Here is a 21,828-nt window from a genome sequence, read left to right on the forward strand (position 1 = left end):
TCATGTATCTTACCAATGCTATTCAAAAATACAATGGCTTATACTACTATATGCTATGTGATGGTGTGTATATCATCTTTGTTAAGTGATAGTCCATAGAAAGTATCTTATGACCTCATTGCAAATTATTCACTGATTAGGTGGATGCAACCTGCCACTGTAATGCTTTAAAATCAGAGCACTTTTTGTTTCATAATTCTTCCAGCTCAATAGATTTCTGTAGGGAAGAGGCAGCACCTGCACCTTGGTAGGCTACTCGTCCTGATTTTGCTACGCAACACAACCTCATGCAGTCATGGGATCTCGTTTCTCTGCATGACGAAAACGCTGTCTGGAGGATGACAGAGGACAAAATCTGACCATATCCTATGAGCAGACACGTCTCCAAATGCAACACAAGTGGCTGGAATGATAATTACGCTACTTTACAAGTCACCCCATCACGGACACGTCCAGTACACCATACAGACCTGGTCATCTGACATTCAGGGCACAGAGCTCCCACTGACCTGTATCGTGCAGGTGTACTCCGAGTCGTCCAGCAGCCTCACAGTACAGTTATATTCACGGTCCAGGCTCCTAATGCTACTGCTCATGAGGCGGCTCAGCATCTTCTCGCTCATATGCTCAAGAGATGACACCAAACGAGCAGTTGTCTTGTTTTTCTCCCCTCGCACCTTAGCGATGTCCCTCGTCTGTGATCCAACACCTGGCCAGGGGCAGCGGTGGCGATACTGGACTGTTGCGGTGCTTCGTCTCCATTTGATGCACCCGCTCGTAATAGATAACACACGGTTTCAGTTTAAATGGAGGAGAGGATCTTACTGTCGCTGGTCCGTGGTGGTCCAGTTGGAGTGTCTGCCCCTCACCACACCTTCGCGCTCCTCTGCCCGTGTCAATGCCGCTCTGGATGCTGGGCAGGCAGATAGCTGAATGGCCAAGGTGCTGCATTCAAAGGCTGTAGGATAATGCTGGGGGAAAAACCTGTTATTGGCCACTTTTCAGATAGAGCTTGTACAAATTCCACGACATACTTGCTTACTGGACCCCAAATAGCCTAATGCTACAATTGTCACAGATACAAGACAACATAATCTTCATTCATGGTATAATTTGGTCAGATTTCGGTGGATTTATTTTTAATGGTATTGTAGGCCTAGGCATTATACTTTACGATAAACGTGAAAGCATCGTCAAATTGCCCCCATCTAATAAGGCGCGCAGCCAGCTACTTGGCGTTAAGTGATATGTTAAGAAGTCAAAAAGATGGTGAGTAGCCGCATAGTTTTGCCTGTATAAATGATTGACGAAGAATAACAGGATTTATCTTAATACACAGTGATTTATTAGAGTAAACAGGTAGCCTAATGCATTTTGTGACTTTCGTATGTTAGCATTAGCAGTAAAGATTTACGATAAGCAAACCCTAAACAGTAGGGTGACCAGATGTCCCTATTTACCCGAGACAATCCCACTTTTGAGCCTTGTGTCCCCTGTCCCAGCAGATTTGTCCAAAACCAGTGATTTGTCCCAGACAGGGCCCAGGTGTCCCTATTTTTGGCCAACAGTAAAGAGAGGCATAAATTGTCATAAAATCAATTACAGAAACGCTACTTAAAAATGACAAAAAACACAAAGAAACTGTGACTATACTGACTCACATGAGTGCCGAGTGCATAACAATTCTCCTTAATTTACGCATTCGTTTCACAATTTTATAATTACCAACCAACCCAAACAACTTTTATTTTGAAAAACTGCTCACCCTACAGTAGAAAGTAGGCTTGCCAAAATACTTCAGTATGAGCGGGCCTAATAAAACATGCAATAATATGTTTTATTAATAATGCTAGGTCTTTTCTAATCAAGTTAAAAAGTACACTCGTCTGCCGTGACATTGTTCCACAATGCCGTGACCCGGATTCGAACCGGGGTTGCTGCGGCCACAACGCAGAGTACTAACCACTATACGATCACGGCGAGCTACGACGAGATACGAACTGTATCCACGATAAGTTGAGGTCATTCGTAGAAAACAGGAAAAAAATGTACAAGTATTCATTTTGATTTTAGAATGGACTTTGATGAAAATGTATGGTCCAAAACATGTGTAAAGGACCTGGACGCCTTTTATAAACCAATTTTGATCACATTTGAGCTTGAGAGCAAAACTATTTTCTGCTTGCATTTGCAATAGAAGTGCGACCCCTGGTGGAGAAATAGTAGCGGCACTTGTAAAAGCCGACCTTGTGATTGGACGAACAGCTGTAGACGTATCGTGTGGAGCTTCCGAGCTTTTGTAACACACTCGCCGTGAGTGTTACCAAACGCAGTAATCGTGATGTTAAGAAACAGACCCACGCTCAACAAAGGCATTCTTCAAGGTAACGTTATTTAAATGCACATAAATGACCTCAAAAAGCACAAGGTCTAGGTTGTTCTTGCTGTTTTTTCACGAGTTCTGTCTACTGATCTTGTTGTTTACTAAAGCGTAATAGACTGTTAGCTCAGATGTTTTGGTGTCTGGGGTTGTGGTTAATTAGATAATATGCAATCCTCTTATATAGTTTAAAACGGTTGATCTCTCAGTTACCATCATTACCCATTATGACACTGTTTTGCTAACAAAATATGTGTTTGCGTGCAGGAAAATCAGTATGTCCCACACGTGTATTCACTGGTTCCGCAAGGGGCTCAGACTGCACGACAATCCAGCGCTGATCGCTGCTCTGAAGGAATGTAAGGAGCTGTATCCTGTATTTGTCTTGGACCCTTACCTTTACAACAATGCTTTTGGCTTGAACCGATGGAGATTTCTTATTGGATCACTCAGGGACCTGGACTGCAGCCTCAAGAAACTCAACTCAAGGTGCAACAATGGCAGACAATTTAGTTTAACATTTGAAAAAACTGTGTTTGTCACTGTCATTAGTATTATTAAATAGTGATTCTGTATTGTTTCTGTTTTAGGCTGTTTGTCGTCAGGGGTAAACCTGAGGATGTGTTCCCTGGGCTCTTTAAGAAGTGGAAAGTATCAAAGTTGACTTATGAGTATGACACAGAACCTTACAGTTTAAGCCGAGACCAAACTGTCACAAAGCTGGCAAAGGAACATGGAGTTGAAGTCATTTACAAAGTCTCACACACCCTCTTTGACATTAACAGGTTTGGGGATTTTTGATTATAGATGTTTCTTGTTGCCCTTAATATAGTTATTAACTTACATCACCATTACAGAATAATTGAGGCAAACAATGGCAAGCCTCCTCTCACCTACAACCGGATGCAAGCTATAGTAAGCGACCTTGGTTCACCCAAAAAACCCATTCCTGCTCCGACTATGGATGATGTAAAAAGTATGGTAACACTTGCAGAATAAGATCTTCTAAATGTTATGTTAACTCATAACAAGGTATCCCTCTGTCACAGATATGAGTACTCCCTACTCTAAAGACCATGAGGAGGAGTTTGAAGTTCCTAAACTAGATGAGCTGGGTCATGACATCTCATCCATCCCCGAGGAGCTGTTTCCAGGTGGAGAAGTAGAGGCTTTGAAGAGGCTAGATGAACACATGAAAAAAACTGTAATGCACCAGTAGTAAATTGCACAACTGTGATCTAAGTACCCTGTGTGCTCATGTATATTTTTTTGCCTTTAACTAAGCAATGGGTGTGTAATTTTGAAAAACCCCAGACCTCTCCTAACTCCCTAATTCCGAGCACCACCGTCCTCAGTCCCTATGTCACGTTTGGCTGCTTGTCTGCACGCACTTTCTGGTGGAGGTTGGCAGATGTCTATCAAGGGGTAAGTGCATTCACACCATTATTCTGTGCTACATAACTTGACTTGTTGATTTTCCTTTCTTCTTCTTACTTTGTTTCAGAAAAAGCACTCCTCTCCTCCAGTTTCTCTGCATGGTCAATTGCTTTGGAGGGAGTTCTTTTACACAGCCAGTTTAGGGATCCCCAACTTCAACAAGATGAAAGACAACCCTGTATGTACGCAGGTGGACTGGGACAATAATCCGGAATTCCTGGCCGCTTGGAGAGAGGTGGCACTATTATATGTATATTATGCACCTGTAAATCCAAAGTATTGCAACAAGCTTCTCACTTTATCTTTTCAAAGGCTCGGACTGGGTTTCCATTCATTGATGCCATTATGATGCAGCTAAGGACTGAGGGCTGGATTCACCACCTGGCCAGACATGCTGTTGCCTGCTTCCTCACCCGAGGGGACCTTTGGATCAGCTGGGAGGAAGGACAAAAGGTGCAAAACAATGTTTTTACATAATGAAATGGTCTCTAATCAGCAACTGTGAAACATGGAGATAATCTTTATATGTTACAGGTTTTTGAAGAGCTTTTGTTAGATGGAGACTGGGCTTTGAATGCTGGGAACTGGCAGTGGCTCTCAGCAAGCACCTTCTTCCACCAGTTTTTCAGAGTCTACTCCCCCGTGGCATTTGGCAAGAAAACAGACAAAAATGGAGATTATATCAAGTAAGATTAGTGGACAAAATTTACTGCAAAGAATAATTATTTTGCTAATCAATTAATCTGGGGATAATGCTAATCCATTAATTTGTTGTTATATCACAAAATGCCTGTGATTATGTGATTTTTCATCATTTTTACCTTAAAAAAAACTATAGTAAGGTCATGGACAAACAATAAAAACACACATTTTATACTTTTATGGTATAATTTTGACGTAAATATAAATAATTGTTTGCTTACTAAATAAGATGACAATTTTAATAATCAGTTAGTTGCAATTAGTTAATTAACCTGTTTCAGTTTTAGTCAAAACATATACATTTGGTAAATAGTGTTAGTTATCATAATGTTCAATGTGCATTTTGCAGAAAGTACCTGCCTTTATTGAAAAAATTTCCACCTCAGTACATCTACGAGCCATGGAAAGCTCCTCGCAGTGTCCAGCAGGCAGCAGGATGCATTATTGGCAAAGATTATCCAAAGCCTATTGTAGAGCATGAAGTTGTAAGTAAGAAGAATATTCAGAGGATGAAGTTAGCCTATGCCAAAAGATCAGCAGATAAGCCTGAGTCACCCAGCAAAAAACAAGGTTTGTGAAAATCTTTTTTTACTACTTTTATCTTGTTAGAATATTTCTATAATGTTTCTTTTTTTTTTTTCTTCCTTTCCACAGGTGTGAAACGCAAAGCACCATCTGTTGTAGACATGCTGAATAAAAAAGCGAAGCAATAACACAAAGTAACATAATGTATTATAAGAGGTCTTAAAATGTGTGAGGTTTACATCATTTTAAACACATATTTTCTTTTGCACCTTTTGCAGTGTGTTTGTACTTGCTTCTTTTTATATTCTTAGTATTTTAAAATAAATACTGTTTTTGTTGCCTAAAGCCACTAGATGTCACTGTGTCCATGTTGAATTATCAAATATTGTTACATTATCGAACATTGGTAAACGAGTTAATGATGACTAAAAAATAACTAAATAAATAATAATAATGTTAAGGCATTCATTTGTTTGTGTTATTATAGGGCTATACTAGTTGACATCGGCACTTTACTCTTGGTATAGCTACTTTATTTTATGTCTGTGTATTCTGATCACTTCCACACATTCAGTGGAATTTGGATTTACAACATAGTATTTGTTTACACCCTCTGTTTGTTTGGGGAAATGAGAGTAATACAAGTATTGCTGCATTTGTGCATGCGTGCACCGTGCGGGTCACACAGCTGTCTTTGGGGGCTAGCTCTTCTCCTGTTTCTGCTTCCTTGGAGCTGACACTGGTGTGAATATACAGAGGATGATGTCATAACATTATAAGGCTCACAAACACAGGCTGAAATTTTGTGCATCAGAAATCACACTGATGTTTGCTGTTTACCTTTCTGCTCATTCATGAATCTGACAGATTGTGTTTTCTATTTTCAACAGACTAGAAATTGTTCTTCGTTCACAAGTTACTGTTTTACATCTATTACCCACAGCAATAAGGGATAATAAATAGTACTAGCTGATGTTGCTTTAGTGTTCAGTGAAATTATGCCTTGTTTTTTGCAAGTGCAATGCTGTTTATTTCCACCAGTCTTTCACATATTTTGTAAAAGGCTGTTGAACTGAGTAAGAACAGCATGTTCTATCAGCTATTATTTTAACTTAAAGTGTATTTCTCTTAGAATCTGATATCCTTCCTGAGATAGAGCTTAATCTGCCATTTCATTTAAAATCACATATGAAAGACTACGGTTTTGGCTATGGTATTACATTAAACTATAAATGGTAATGGTCATATTATAGACATCTTTTATTTCTGTATTAGATATGGCACCTTAGAGTAAACACACCATAAACAAGAGAAATGAACCACTATTTACCTGTATTAATTAAGTGGTTTATTATTAACACAGCCATCTTCTCAGATAATACTTGGATGACCTTAACTCACTGTCAGCGTAAGGTATAATGCAAATGTTATCTCCACTATTCTGACAAAAAGCAACAGAACTGTGTCCAACAGTTCATATTCAGAGGCGGAAAGGTCACTATTTATTGCTCAATAAATACCACAGTGAAACTAAAGAGCAACCAGAAAAGGTTTTGCTTCATCCATGTCAACACTCATCCCGTGGTTACGCCTTTGATTTTTATTTTTATTTTTTCATCTAGATATTCTGCATCAGCAAATACAGTTTTCTTTTTAATATAAATTGTATTTTGTAAGAAATTTCAATTATGGGTAAAGTGTCCAATTTGTCCAGTTTTTGTATGCAATATCACTAACCCTATTTGCAATATAAACCTTCTGAATATAGCTCTGGGGTACCCCTTCTTGACACACTGCAGGCTTAGAGGATCTACTGTCTAACACAGTGAGCTCAGCCAGTCGCTTGGACTCCATAGTGTTTCCACACACTGTTATGCTTTGATCTTTCTGTAGATCCCTGTCCAGGAAATGAGGTTCACTCTGACGTTTTCCATCTCCAAAGAAGATTGCCAGCCAATAACACAAACAACTCTAAACCAATGATGTAAGTAGATTATGAATCTTGCTTTTACTATGGCGGTATATAAAATTAATCCTATGTTGTGTGCCTGTGTGCATGCAGGCCTGTGTCCAGATAAAAGTCCATGGCTGTTGGCACTCACTGAGGTCTGCCTATATAAGGTGGTACTATTCCTACTGCTTTTCCTCTGGGGTGCTCCAACATAATTGTCAGTCTGATGACAATGTGTACCATAAAGACATGTAATATTAACTTTTCTTTCTGCTGAGATTGTGTTTTAAAAATTACTCTTTTCATTATTAGCATTATTTGTCATTATTTGTTATGTACATTTTATTTATTTATTTTCATGGTAATGTAAGTTTCATAGTATAGCATTTCTGTTTAGTTTTTGGTCACACACACTGCAATTATTTCAAATGTTTTATGTACTTTTTTACTGTACGGTTTTTACTGACCTTTTTTTTTATAATATTCCTTGTTGAGACATACAATAATGGTCCAATGGTAACTTTTGGAAAGTATGATGTGCTCTTGTGCCTATTTGCAGGCCAACTATAAATAGTGCAGCAGCCTACGCATGCTCATGTTTGATTGGAAATTTCATTGCCTTAAGTCAGTGCTCTGGGGTATCTGTCAAAGGAGGGAAGAAAGTTTGGGATGGTAAGTCAATTTGGTCAATTTTACTGATCATAATGGTATAGCATGAGATATACAGACAGCTCTAGTTAAAAGATTGCTTATGGTTATAATTGCATTGTTTAAACTGTAACAAATTATTATCTTTTTTAGGGGTATTGCTTTGGAACATAACTTTTTGTTAAACTGTTGGTATTTTTGGGACGTTTTGTTGGTATTTGATGGAAATGGGTTCACGGAGGACAATGAACCGTTCCCTGTCTGGCAATGGGAGATCCCTAAACGGGACAGAAGTGAGAGGGAGCAGTCGTCCCCCTGGGTGCAGCTATCTCTCCAGTGTGAGGCCAGAGAACAGGTACAAGTAACCACAAAATAACACTAACATACAAACAACCACTTAGTACTTCTTAGTACTTAGTGCTATAACAAAACAAATTTTATCCAAACCTATTATTTGCCAACATATCTTATTTCTTTGTTTGTTACCATGGCCACCAGAGTTTAAATAAAGTGTTGATTAAGAACAGTATGTCAATAATGCAGTCTGGGGCCCACTTCACATCGAGCAATCCACTAATAAAGTGGTAGCAAAGCAAATAATATTTAAGTAGCTATAATTTACCTACAGCAGTTATTGTAAATTCTTTCTTCATTTTTTGTATGATGTATTTTGCCTATAATCTTACACCAAGAAAACCTTCATTTTATATTTACAATATTTGACACCCACACAGTTCTTTTATTAAATTTTGTTGATTAGCATTACTGTGGCTTTATAATTTACATGTGGAGATTATAGAACTTACTGTCTTGTTGTGTTAGCCTAAGTACAGACAACATTCACTGAAGTGCAACAATGTCCTTTTAATGTGCAGTGGCCCAGTGCTGTTATACTAGACATGGAGTAAGTGCACATCACATATATGCACTAATATAATGTGCTGATTAAATGCATGCTCGCATCTATCCTTTCTCATTTCTTCACTCTTCTCTTTTTGTACTGTTTATTAGGATGGAATAAATTATATATAATATATGTGTGTGTGTGTGTGTTTACATATATATATATATATATATATATATATATATATATATATATATATATATATATATATATATATATATATATATATATATATATACACAGTATATACAGTTAATTAATAATTACACTTACACTAACAGAACTATGTTTAATGGAACAGGATATGACTGAATGTCTGCTCCTTGTTTTTGTTTTTTTTTATGTCAGGAGCACTCTGTGCAGTGTCATTGCACAGTTAACAGAAGAGACTCAGCCTTTCTTTGAAGTAACTCTGAAATCCCGGGCTGTCTCTGAGAGCTGCAATGTCAAGTTCACATGTGTCGTCACAGGTAAGGCCATGTTTTAGAGTCTTGTGAAATACACAGAGTAACTCACCCAGTCCATGAATGAGAATTAGTATGACAAGAACCAAGTTATAACCAAGTTTACCTTAAAATCTATAATGTTTGGTTTTCTTTAGGGTACCCTGCACCTCAGATCACCTGGTATAAGGACGACATTCAGTTAGACAGATACTGTGGTCTACCAAAATATGAAATATTCCGCAATGGTCAGAATCATTCCCTGCACATATACAAGTAAGTGAATGTTAGAATATCATCACCATACCCAGTAAATTGCTTTTGATTATCTAAAAATTTTCATATAAAAATTACTATATTTTTGTTCCAGCTGCACTGAAGAGGATGCAGCAATATACCAGGCCTCTGCCATTAACACTAAAGGCATTGTATCCTGCTCTGGGGTTCTTGAAGTGGGTGAGATGAATGAGTTTAAGATCCACCAACGTTACTTTTCCAAACTCAAGCAAAAAGCTGAGAATAAACGCAGGGAAGCTGAGGAGAAGGAAAACCAGGAACCAGAGAGGACCATCAGCCCAGACAGAGCTCAGAGGAAACGTCGCTCCACTGTAGGGGGCTACATCAGCGCACCGAGCTCTACAGAGGAGGACACTGGCGAGGCATACCAGCAGGAGACTTCTGCAGAGGTCAAGGCCAAAGTACAGGAGAGCAGTGTGGAGGAGGTCAAAGACACTAATAGAACCATGGAGTCCATAGAGTCTCATTTATTGAATGGTCAGGACTCCAAAGAGAACACACCCTCACCAGGGATACACATAACCGACTCTGCTCAGAAGATGTTTACTGCACAACCCAAAACTCTTTTTGGAAAGAAACTGAAAATTTCTAACCCAGCTAAAGCTGATCCTGAGGAGACAAATGGGCATGAAAAGGAGGTGAAAGCCTCTTTGGCTGGTTCAGAGTTACCCAAATCTCCAAAAAAGACAAAACATTTGATGGATGTGGAAAATAGTGCTACTTCAACCTCTGTGCTTCCTTCTTTTAAATCTTTGAAAAGACGTGTAACAAGTATTGGTGGCAAACAAGGCTTAAGTCAGGAAAAGGTTGATCATAAAACACCTAAAGAAAATGTAAAAGTACAGAATGGAAGTCCCTCCAATAACCCCTCTCCTATGGTACCTCCCAGAGCTTCAAAACTCCAGCTGCCTCAGCCAACAATAAAACAGGATAACAGTACAACACCTAAGGTCATAGACAGGGATAAGAAGGCACAGGGTTTGTCCCCTGATATGACTCCCCACACAGACACATCATGTGACAGTGGGACTGCTCTGCCTCAGCCTCCATGTCAGCAGGTCAGACAAGAGCCGGCCCAAAGGGAAACAAGACCTGACCAAAAAAGAGGGCGCATGCCCACACCAGTGCAGAAGAGAGAGGTGAGGCAGTCTGTTACGCATGAGCTCATAAGAGCTTTGTGTTGCCAACACTGGCCTCATCACTAACCCATGCTTTGCTGCTATTTTTAGACCGAAAGTATTTGCTGGCTGTTCTGGGTGGTGAGAAATAAATGACGCATATGTGGACAGATGAGATAGGCATCTTTCTAAGAAAAAAAATCTAGTTATTTAAGAAACAAAGATTAATTTATATTTATGAATGGAATTAAAATTTTGTTATACTAATCCTAAAATGCTTGTTTTTTTGGCACAGTTTAACAACATAAACTTTTTCTTCCATAATAATATATAAATATAATCCAAACAATATTATAGACTGTTTTTCTGCTGTTTGTGAGGAAGCTGTTTTGTTTAACCATGCTAGCATACTTTAGGATTAAGCATCAGGTATTTACAGCCAGGCCCTAACAGTGTGCTCTGTCTCCTCCACAAGGCTACACAGGCCCAAGCAAAGACACAGAGGAATGAGGCACCTGTTGACCTTGAGCTGAAGCCCAAGCTCCACACAACAGTGGAAGCGGAGACGCCCCCCTCTGAGACGACAGAACAGGACAGGCGTGGTTTGTCTTTGCACTCTGGTCTTCACAAGGCCATGGACAACATGAGCCAGGACACACAGGATCATTCCAGGGGATCAGGTGAAATCTGTGTGGGCCTTTTAGCAGACACACAGAAGCCACCACTCAAAAGCTCTACTACCGCTGAGAACAAGTCCAAGTGTAATGTTCCTCCCGGTGTACAGCAAAGCCAACCTAATATGCCCATAAAAACAACTGAAGGGACTGATATACAACTTCATGAGAAGGTAAAAGGGCAGGAGACTAATTCATTAACATCACCGTCGACCGGTGGGGCTCAAAGTGAAGAGGATAAAATGAGTTCTGCTGAAAAAGCCAGAAATATTGATGAAATGGCAGTGAACCTATCACAAGAAGAAAAAGAATGTAAAGGTTCAGTAAAATCTCTACAAGTGTCATCAAGAGGACATAGTCTGTTGCAGCCAGAAGAAAATACACAGATTACAAATAAAACAGACATGTTTTTGGAGTCAGAGCCAAAAGACCTTCAAAAATGTTCATCACCCATTCCAAATATAATATCTATTGCTGAACTCCTGAGGTCACAAATAAATGCTCTTGAGGAGTCGATTTCCTCACGAATAGCCCAAGTAGACAATAGAGAATGTCCCACTGGGAGGGGAGTGGGTAGTGAAAGCAACACCACCAACATAAACAAAGACGTGCTTATTGATAAGAGCCCACCTCAAACCATTAAGGAGACACTAATGCAAATTTACAATGAGTTGATCAAAACTAAGGAACTCTTTGTGGAAGAAGCTCCAGTTTTATCAAACTGTACACAGCCTCTTGAGTCTGTAGAAATCCCTTCTTCAGTTACACCAGAAAAAACTATATATAGTGAGATAAATGAACACAAAGCAACCAACTGCCTGTCTGAAACAGGGTTACCTCTGAAGGACAGAGAAGAGGAGCCTCCCAATGATGAATCTGTGCACGACACTGATACACAGGCAGTGACCAAACAACCTCCTGTATTGAAGCTGGATTGTGTTCCGGTTGTAGAGGTTAGAGAAATGTTTGCAGCACCACTCACTTATAATAGCAATATGGACGAACCTAAATCAAACACAAGTAGTTTGGAGAATGTTCAAGAGCTTCCTGTTCCAAGTGCTTCGGACAGTGTAGGTATCTTACAAAAGAACAATAATCTCACTGAAGACACTGAAAAGGCGGTTATCTTGCCTCATCTTATTCTTGACATTAGTCCAATGTTAGAGAAAAGAGATTGTGATTCTATTCCTTCTGCAACTCCACAAGAACTTGCATCTGGAGCCAGACGCAAAATCCCCACACATAAAACCAAACTGGAGGAAGTGGAACCCCCTACTGCCAACAATGACTTCAATCCTGTAAGTGTTTCTACTTCTCCACGACTTTGTCGACATTCAGCACTGCTTCAGCCCAATGTAGAACCTGCATCACCCAAGAAAAAACGCTCCCCACTCCTGAGTAGAAAGAAGTCACCTGTTGAGATCCAAAGTCCACAAACCCCCGAGCCTCCAGATATTAAATCTGAGGAGTGCCCTGCAAACAAGAACAAGAATGATCCCTACAGAGGTAAAAAAAAAACAACTGATTTGTTTTCACATAAATTTATGTACACTATATTTGAACATTTGCATAAATCACAAAATATCATCTTTGCTGATTGTTATAGCGCCACAAGTCATTCGAAAAATTAGGGGGGAAACTTTTGCTGACCACTCAGGAAACATGAAACTGTGGTGCCAGTTCTTCAATGTCCTCAGTGAATCTACTGTTACATGGTATAGAGATGAACTGGTAATAGCTAAAATGTTAAAAAGGTACAACATATTTATGTTAAATCATGTTACCTCTAAAGATATCTGTAGCATATAAATTGTTATCTCCCAGTGCAGGGGATGAAACAAAAGTCAATCTTGCTCTTGCCCAAGCCACATCCCTCGACACTGGTGTTTATGGATGCACAATTACAAATGAATATGGGACAGACTCAACAGATTTTCTGCTCAGTGCTGAGGGTATGTATTCTTTTACTCCTGCCTTTTTCATTTTATTTATTTATTTAAACTTTGTTTTGACTGTGTTGTAGTTTTGAGTGGAATGTCTCTGCAAGAAGATCTTGGTGGTAAGATTCTACATTTTTTATTCTGTATATTTTGTGTCTTCTAATTTATACATGTTTTGAATTGATGTTTACAGTTGGAGAGGAAATTGAACTAACGCCTCTAATATTCAACAAAGGAGTGGCTGATTCTTGTGTGTGGGGGAACAAATTATTTGGCCGCATAATGGTGCAAGAAAGTCGTCTTGGTGGAGGATTTTCCCATAAAACCTGGAGGGCCAAAGTCATTTATGGTCTTGAGCCTGTGTTTGAGTCTGGTAACTTGTGCATTATTAAAGTATGCAATCCCATTGTATATGGAGGTAAAGGGGAAGGTCTGCTGATAGAAAAGAATCAAGAAGGTGTTCAACAGGTGAGCTGCTATTACTGTCGTGATTAAAACTATATTACTGTAGGTTAGGCTCATAAGATTTTTGCTTACCTATGAAGCTATTAACAGTGCATGCTATACAAAAGGATTTCTTTGTGTCTGCTTGTTCTTTGTGTCCTGTGTGTACTTTCAAACCAATTAGTATATATAGTCTATGAGAGTACCAGACCTTCTATGTAAATAACAACAAGAAAGCTAACCATGCCACTTATTGTTTGTATGGTTTCTGCTTAAAGGTGTGTAAAATTCAAAACCTTGTTCGAGAATACTGCAAGATTTTCTCTGCAGAGGCAAGAGCAATAGAAAGTTTTGGCTCCTCCCTTGAGTAAGTAATACAACAACATTTCCCAAAACATACATATTCATGCTTTCTAATAATATGAACACTTTTGCCACACAGAGTGATCCCAGTTTACCTGATGTATCGACCAGCCAACAGCATACCATACTGCACAGTGGAGACTGATCTGAAGGGGGAGTATAGCAGATACTGTGGAATGGATCACACAGGAAGGTTAGATATGAGGAGTGGATCGGAGGTGGAGCAGAAGTGTTGTGCACTGCTGCACTGGATCTTTCAGTGGACCAGCGGAAACATGCTTTTCACCAAGTTAGAAGGTATAATAGCGCCTGAAAGACATACAATATTGGCATTATTAACACAAAGGAAGAGGGAAAAATAAACAAATGTGGTGTGGTTTGGCATGTTTACATTATAAACAGATTTTTCATTCACTGCCCTATAACTTTATATTTGAGTTTGTGTTTATGAGTTATGAGTATAAAAACAATTTACGATTTTGTGCCAGAAATCTCATTACAGCTGTAGCGTCGCCCCTGTATTCAAAACTAATTCAGTGCATGTTGGACTGATCTAAACCTTGTTTTTTGTTCTTTGCAGGTGTTGACTTTAAGATCACAAATGTTGGAATTTCTGTCAAATCTCACGGGTCAGTGGTCTTGTTTTGAAACCAAAACTCATTTGTTTTGCAATTTGCATTTAAATCCATTTGCTAACATTTCTGTGATTTTTGCATGTTACTACAGGCACCAAGGTCTCCCTCTTGAGGGAAATCCAAAAGTATTTGAACAGTTTGTTACCCAGCATCAGTGTAATTATTTCTGTGGCTTGCTGGGTCTACGATCACTAAAGGTTATTGAGTCACTATTGATGCCTACTAAACCTAAAGGCTCCAAAAGTCCATTGGTTCAACGTAAAATGGGCACTGGCTCTTCAAGCCCTCAGGCTGGACGGAAGACATCTGCTAGCCCCAGGATACCTAAGAAGATCCAGCAAGATGGCCAAAGAACTCCCTCTGAACAAAAACTTGCAGATGAATCCATGCCAAGAATAAGCTGAGTATTAGTCATTCAAACTGTGATGTCTCTATGTATCAGTTCATAGAATAACTGAAAGTAGCAACAAACATCTATAGAAATATTTCTAACTAGTCAAGTAATTCTAGTTATCATCTTACATTTTGCTTTGTCAGGCATCATTCCTATGCATCAGCTCTTATAAATGTAGGTTACTAGGCTGATACAAAACTGATTCACAGTCTGCAGTAAGTACAGTTGCAGAGTTACAGATGACAAATGATTTAAGTTCATAGGATCATCATCATCAAGATATCACTCAAGCCAAATGTAGCAACATTGGTGTTTGTCCACTTGCTAATATGATCTTTTCTAGTGGGTCTCTGGGTCATGATTATGTGTTTGAAAGCACCTTTAAATAAATTCTTTTCAAAATAATTATCTGGTGCTGTGTTCATCACATGTCAGCTTGGAAGTACAGACATATTTTGATATAATTCCACTGTGCCTTTACTAATAGATATTAGCATATTATGGGATGAAGTAGATTAACTATCATCCTTCTCACACTCCATTAGACTATTCATTTCTGCTCCTTGGTGTTTTCACCCATTCCTCTGCAATATGATAACCACTTTACTCTTAAACAAATGATGTACTGGTGATTCTAAAGTAACCCTAGTGAAAAGTAAATGGTTGTAATATGGCCCACAGCTGAGTAAAACTACATTCATCTTCAGTGCCTAAAAGCAAAAACAACCCCTTAATACTCATTATCACTTGTCGCATTTTTTTTACAGAGGTCAGAATGAAGTGTTGCCAGCGACCAGTGTTTACATTGTGAAAGGCTAATTTCATCAAGATAATTCTTTGTGATTCCCCCTCATTATGACTCATCTTTTATGTAATATCTGGACTTTAAAGCACTAACAAACAGAAGGCTTTAAGTTCATACATTGCCACCTTTTCTGCTCAAATCTAACTTTGCAACTGAAATGTGCATTCAACAACTGAAGTCCATTCCAAACACAACCTCTGTTCAGTCATTAATATGTAGTATTTAAATGTTATTATATTTATTATATTATATATTAAAACAGTATGGGCTGTAATGACGCCAGAGAGAGAGAGAGAGAGAGAGAAATGGGGGCAGTCATAAAACAAATCACTTCTGCCACCTACTGTCTGTTGGTTTTTAGATTGTTTTGATGAGGGCATAAAGACTCACAAGTTTTTGGCAATTTTTTGATAACAAAACATTTTCAATCAAGGCAGTACAACATGGGAACAATTACAGTTTACAAAATGTATAGCATCTTAATTCCCAATAAAATGTACTGTATGTGTGAGGAAAATTGTACTTTGAATATTGTTTGACTGAATGGAACAATGACGCATGTATGAGCTAAGACAAAAAAATGGAGAGAAATTATGCATTGGCACAGCTCTTCTTTCTGTAGTGCTTAGCTCTGATGGGATGACATGAAAACCACAGAATCATGGCAATATTGCCAGCATTAATACTCCTGATCAAAGTAAATGAGTGAATTCTCAGTCTTTCACTGTACATTTGGAGCTGATTAATGATTAATGAACTGTTATATTATTATTATTATTATAAAAAAAAAAAAAAAAACTCTCTCTTAACATGCTGCAGCTGCATTGCTTTCACAATGACCTCTGTGAAACAGACAGATTTTGACTATAGTTGTCAAAAGTATGGTCATCTAGTTACTTATCCATAACAAAAGTAGTAGAAACAAGATACTGTACATTTGAAGTAGATCACATAGTCAAAACTGGACCTTTCCTGAACAGTAGTATATATACAATTATAATACAATTTAATTTTGTGTTGTTAATTACATAGCAAGTTTGAACTTACTTACTTACTACCTTGACAACATAGCAGTGTTTAGTACCATATCTTTCTAGTTTTACTACTTTGTTGTCAAAAAGTCATAAGATGACATTGGATGAAGTTCTTTTAAAAAAAGAAAAATAGGCAAGTTAAGCACCTCCCCCATGGCTGCCTATAACATCACATTGTTGTGCGTCTGTCTGACCTCTATTAGCATTAGCACGCAAGGCTGCCATGTTCATTTAGGCAGATTATGTGAAAAGGATCACACACCCCTAAATGCCACAGACTATTTGACATTTGAAAAAAACTTTTATCTCTGGTGAACCAAAAGTCGCAGGCTGGCTGTGCTCATGGTGCCATGGTTAACTTGTCAGTCAGTACAGAGTTTTTAAACGCCCACTGCAAGCTTTTTTTTTCTAATTTCTAAGGATCTTATAAGATGAGTGCCACGAATTCTATTGTGTGAGGCACTATGCATACAGCCTGTTTGGGATTTTCATTCAATTTTTCCTATCCTAAATCCATCCTAAAATTTCATATCCCTTTTTGAGACAGGTTCCTTTTTTGATTTTCATGGCATATTCTTACATTCGCTTTTTTTGTTTTATGGAACAAAAACAGGTAGAATTTTTTATATCAAATAGCTTACTGTATTTATTCACCAGTTACTTATGATGGCTTTTTGTTATTACAGAATTAGATTTACCTGTTGATTCTTCTCACATGTTCATTTTCACCTGTGTAAGGTTGCCATCGACTATATGTAATCCTTGCCATTTTTGCATGTTGTGATTGTAACTGAAGACCAGGTCTAGGAAGACACACCCAATAGTGTGATGTAGGCCTGTGCCACGAGCCACTGGACAACTGTCAAAACACCGGTGCTAAACTAAAGGAGCATCAGCTCTGATTGATGCTGAAATAAAACTCAAATCAAATGCACATGCAAATGAACCAGAGCACACAGCTGATGCTCATGTAGACTGGCACACTTAAATTTCATTTTTGTATTCTCCATATAAGAAAAGACATTGCTACGGAGTTATTTACTAAACGTTGTTTAGTAAATAACTTTACTCTTTTACTATGGAGTTACCTGGACAGAGTTGGAGGATTATGGAAAACTTTACGCAGACTTGTTTGGCTACATCTTTACACACTCCACTCTGGATATATACACCAAATTTGGGAATTTTTTACTGGGACCAAGGAGGAGGAGAGTGGCGGAGTTTGGTTCATGTTATCAATTTGGCTTCAACTTTACGAGGACACAGCAGATTGTGACTGATATGGATTTACTATTTCTTTGATTTTGAGACACTGTAAAAGCCCTGGACCGGAGACTGGGTGTGTTTTCTGGTGGATATAAGTTTCTTCAGGTCTTGTGAGCATATGCACAATTGTTAAATAACAGTTACATAGTTCACACTATTTAAGTATTGCCACACGTGCGTTGCTATTGGCATGCTGCTGCTGATCCTCCAATGACTGCGCGGGGGCGTGTATAGCTCCGCCCTCCGCCAGCTGGTCCCAGGTCCCAAGATCCAGACTGTTTTGAAACCTCTAAACAGTACAGATCGAAACGAGGCTATATTAAGCAAAATTGCAGCTTATGAGCTTTAAACCATACTAGAATGTTGTTACCTCCTCCAAAAACATACCCGTAGTTGTGTTTGTTTCATTCAGACAGGTTTGAGTAATCCTTTATTATTAGTCTGTCTACATCTCCAAACCTCAAAATGCTCTGTTTCACCTTGTGATGTCATGAAATGGCAGTTTTCAAATTAACAGCTACTTTTTACTTTCAGTCCAGTAGAGATCGCAAATTCCAGGTCTGAAATCATCCAAATGTGTCTAGTGAAGGTATATGGAGTTTAAAAACACAGTGGAACACTTTCTGTATTGGCACATAATATCACAAGGTGAAACAGAGTGCTTTCTGTTAGAGAAAAGAACATGAGTAAATGAAACACAAAAACAACTCCAGGTATGATTTTGATAAGGAAATTATTACATAGATCAGAAAAAAATGTAATATGGGCCCTTTAATGTAGGCCTATACACTTATTCTGCTTTGATTAAGCCATTGGATTAAATTGAACATTGTTGTACATTGTTTGAATCACACAATGAGTTGCCATTTCACAAACTACAGACTTTTTTTTTGAAGAAAACAGTGTGTGGCATCGTGGGGGAACACAATACACAATCAAGAAAATCACATGTGGTGAAATAAAAGGTGAGAATGGAAAGGCGTGGTCAAGTGCAATGACTCATTTAAGTGAATAAAAACTTTTTCTTTCACCCTAGATTTATAACTGTGTTGCTAGGGCGAGCTCTGTGTTTACATTTAAATCATGAATCAAACATTTCCTCAGGAAATTAAATGGGTTTTCTGTTTTGCCTAATTAGGCTCCCGATGAGGCATGTTTTTGTGTGGTCTCTGGTCAATAGGCTGTAATGAAAAAGATAGTGTAGCCTAGACTTGATAGTTTTAATTGAAATTGTGGAAAAGTAAATTTCAGTCACATAGACCTGTGTCTATTGTTTGTAAAATAATATTTACGTTTACTGTAGCCTGGCTGTCTGTGTGGGCTATGATAATAAGTTTATTGTGCTTTTATTGGTGAGTATCTCATAATAATTTGATCACTGGACTTCCAGATAACAAATATTTAAAGTGCAGTTAATCGTTTAATAAGAAGGTTGTAAGCTCAGACCTAAAATTTGTAGTGTAAGCCAACTGAGTTTTGATTGTGTTGCATTTAATTTCTTTCCAGAGTTAGACTGTCTACATGATGCACGATGTCGACTGACACCAGAAATGGCACTTTTAATAAATTCTGACTAATGTGTAAATAAAATATGCACTGTACGACACATTCTGGTTTCAGTTATGGAAAGCTGCAGCTTGCGCGTATCCTGGACTGACACCTCAACCCTGTGAGCAAAGTGGGCGGGACTTCCGATGCCGCGCACCAGGAAGTCACGGATGCGAGAAAATACTGGTAGATCGTGCATCCATATGGTCATTTCATTGAATAATTTTAATGTGATTTAAGTCCATTTTCCACACAGTATTTTTTTTCAAAATGCTATCTTTAGATTTTCTCGACGATGTCCGTCGCATGAATAAACGGCAGGTAGGTTGCTATGGCGTGTATTAACCTCTTTGTGTAAGCCCAGAGCTAATGTACACTAGCTACAAACGCACTTACCGTTTAACTCTTATTTACAATTACAATTCCGTTTACTCTATATAGTGAGCTTTGGATATTGTGTAAATACAATTATACACAGGTAGCTTTTCAATATGTTTTATTATTTTCACGTTATAGCTGGTTATTAGATAACATTTATTGCTAACTTTTTTGGGTTTGTGTGCAGCTCTATTACCAGGTGCTCAACTTTGGTATGATTGTTTCCTCTGCATTGATGATCTGGAAGGGTTTAATGGTTGTCACGGGAAGCGAAAGTCCAATAGTAGTTGTTCTCAGGTAAGTCCCATTCTCTGTTGGAATGATTTTAAAGTAGAACATAATTTTCTGGTGCAATAACATAAAATAACAAAATAAATATTGCTGGAAATGTTTTACCACTTTCAATCAATTCACAGACCAATTACATAATCCGATAGTTTTAAAACTCCTAGTGTCTGCAGTCTTGAATTTGCAGTTATCTCTCTCCACTTCCTTATGTGGTTTACAATTTGTATATTTCCTGTTTAAGTTATTCAAGCGTTTTGCACACCTTAGCGATGGTAATTCTCAGTTTACAACCTAAACTATTGTATAAAATATGTTCAAGTTATTCACCCCTGCTTCCTGCATACATAAAGCCACAGTTGCATGCAGATTCTTCTTCAAGTCTTCTCTACTGGTGCACATCAGAGTGAAGCAGAATAAATTAAGATCTAAATAATGGCTGCCAGCTTCAAAGTAAAGAAGCATATTAGTTCAAGTATTAATGCTGAAATAGAGACCAAATGTGCAAGATTAGATGTGTTTAATACAAAACAAGGTAGGTTTGGGTGATAACCCAAAAAATACACATATTTTATCATAATGTGTGCCACCATCAAGGGGTAACTAGTCATCTGCTGCTTCCTAGAGTTCACACTTCACTGTGAATAGTTAAATTCACTGATTACTCACTCAGGCTGACCAATAGAGGAATGGCAATCTCACCAAAATTGCAATCCAGTGTTATTTATTTAGTATAATATGGATGTTCTATTTGATGGTAACACTCCTGAATATGTTTCAGGGTAATTTTAATAGAATAATGTCCCCAAAATTTTTAAGCCTGCATTTTACATATTAAAACCAATATATTTTATTTGATTACAGTGGTAGTATGGAACCTGCTTTCCACAGAGGAGACCTACTTTTCTTGACGAACCGTGTAGAGGACCCCATCAGAGTTGGAGAAATTGTCGTGTTCAGGATAGAGGGGAGAGAGATTCCAATTGTACATAGGGTACTGAAGATCCATGAAAAGTATGACATCTTTCTGTTTTGATTTTGTACTTGTGCAGTGATTACTTGTTTAAGGCTTTTTGATGCTGAATGGTGATGATCCATAATGATGATTAATTATGATCTTGATGAATATTATTGTGTTTTATAGGGAAAACGGAGACATTAAGTTTTTGACTAAAGGAGACAACAATGCTGTTGATGACAGAGGGTTGTATAAGCAGGGCCAACACTGGTTGGAGAAAAAAGATGTGGTTGGGCGAGCCAGGGGGTAAGTCCTTGTGCAGGTACTTGATATGAAATGTACTAGCTAAGACCTCAGAGAACGGTGTACAATAGAGTATTAAATAGAATGTAGAGGGTTTATGGTTCTTGGGCATCTTCTGAGGATATGAGGCTATTGACCATCATCCTTTGAATGTGTTACAAGAGGTAAAGTGCAAGGCTGGTAGGAATGAACTAAGAGAATATCTTGACAAAGTTGAGTTTGCTTATTTGAGGTCTTGAATAATAACTACCTAAACCTGAAGGAGACACAATAGTTAAGAGCTTGAAGAAGTAAAAAGAAGACTGGACTGGAGGCTCTAGAGCCTATGCTGTGTGCAAGAGGAATGTAGCGAAGAGAAACATATCTTTTGGCATAAGCATTGTGCATTTTTTGTTT

At 38.2% G+C, this 21,828-nt stretch overlaps 3 protein-coding genes and 1 non-coding gene across 4 annotated transcripts; 3 read left to right on the forward strand and 1 right to left on the reverse strand.

Annotated features, from left to right (window-relative positions):
- Nucleotides 1–1,908: 1,908 nt before the first annotated feature.
- Nucleotides 1,909–1,980, reverse strand: trnah-gug (transfer RNA histidin (anticodon GUG)). Its single transcript has one exon. It is a non-coding gene; the product is annotated as a tRNA-His (tRNA).
- A 282-nt stretch (nt 1,981–2,262) lies between these two features.
- On the forward strand, nt 2,263–5,508 carry cry5 (cryptochrome circadian regulator 5). The gene is made up of 11 exons (XM_055159729.1): nt 2,263–2,384; nt 2,648–2,869; nt 2,971–3,165; nt 3,238–3,356; nt 3,430–3,584; nt 3,665–3,805; nt 3,885–4,052; nt 4,130–4,270; nt 4,352–4,503; nt 4,869–5,089; nt 5,174–5,508. The coding sequence occupies exons 2-11, from the start codon at nt 2,658–2,660 to the stop codon at nt 5,230–5,232; spliced, it is 1,563 nt and encodes a 520-aa protein (XP_055015704.1). The 5' UTR covers nt 2,263–2,384; nt 2,648–2,657; the 3' UTR covers nt 5,233–5,508.
- A 2,362-nt stretch (nt 5,509–7,870) lies between these two features.
- On the forward strand, nt 7,871–15,244 carry LOC110175372 (alpha-protein kinase 3). The gene is made up of 13 exons (XM_020941539.2): nt 7,871–7,998; nt 8,896–9,017; nt 9,149–9,266; nt 9,361–10,426; nt 10,881–12,585; nt 12,686–12,833; nt 12,904–13,031; nt 13,103–13,138; nt 13,213–13,487; nt 13,742–13,830; nt 13,906–14,123; nt 14,407–14,455; nt 14,553–15,244. Exons 1-13 carry the CDS (start codon nt 7,871–7,873, stop codon nt 14,863–14,865), a joined length of 4,395 nt encoding a protein of 1,464 aa, XP_020797198.2. The 3' UTR covers nt 14,866–15,244.
- Nucleotides 15,245–19,644: 4,400 nt separating this feature from the next.
- sec11a (SEC11 homolog A, signal peptidase complex subunit) lies at nt 19,645–21,757 on the forward strand. Its single transcript, XM_055159727.1, has 4 exons — nt 19,645–19,829; nt 20,074–20,183; nt 21,036–21,185; nt 21,316–21,757. Exons 1-4 carry the CDS (start codon nt 19,779–19,781, stop codon nt 21,437–21,439), a joined length of 435 nt encoding a protein of 144 aa, XP_055015702.1. The 5' UTR covers nt 19,645–19,778; the 3' UTR covers nt 21,440–21,757.
- The last annotated feature ends 71 nt before the right edge of the window (nt 21,758–21,828 follow it).

This window comes from Boleophthalmus pectinirostris, unplaced genomic scaffold (assembly GCF_026225935.1).
Source record: "Boleophthalmus pectinirostris isolate CB_2022bp ecotype Guang Dong unplaced genomic scaffold, ASM2622593v1 HiC_scaffold_255, whole genome shotgun sequence".
Taxonomy (NCBI): Eukaryota; Metazoa; Chordata; class Actinopteri; order Gobiiformes; family Gobiidae; genus Boleophthalmus; species Boleophthalmus pectinirostris.

Coding starts and splice junctions, on each gene's coding strand:
- LOC110175372 (XM_020941539.2), top strand. CDS start 7,871: ATGGGTTCACGGAGGACAATGAACCGTTCCCTGTCTGGCAATGGGAGA. Junction 7,999..8,895: donor AGTGTGAGGCCAGAGAACAG/GTACAAGTAACC, acceptor TTTTTATGTCAG/GAGCACTCTGTGCAGTGTCA. Junction 12,834..12,903: donor ATAGCTAAAATGTTAAAAAG/GTACAACATATT, acceptor GTTATCTCCCAG/TGCAGGGGATGAAACAAAAG.
- sec11a (XM_055159727.1), top strand. CDS start 19,779: ATGCTATCTTTAGATTTTCTCGACGATGTCCGTCGCATGAATAAACGG. Junction 20,184..21,035: donor CCAATAGTAGTTGTTCTCAG/GTAAGTCCCATT, acceptor ATTTGATTACAG/TGGTAGTATGGAACCTGCTT. Junction 21,186..21,315: donor GTACTGAAGATCCATGAAAA/GTATGACATCTT, acceptor TGTGTTTTATAG/GGAAAACGGAGACATTAAGT.
- cry5 (XM_055159729.1), top strand. CDS start 2,658: ATGTCCCACACGTGTATTCACTGGTTCCGCAAGGGGCTCAGACTGCAC. Junction 3,806..3,884: donor TGGCAGATGTCTATCAAGGG/GTAAGTGCATTC, acceptor ACTTTGTTTCAG/AAAAAGCACTCCTCTCCTCC. Junction 4,053..4,129: donor TCCTGGCCGCTTGGAGAGAG/GTGGCACTATTA, acceptor ATCTTTTCAAAG/GCTCGGACTGGGTTTCCATT.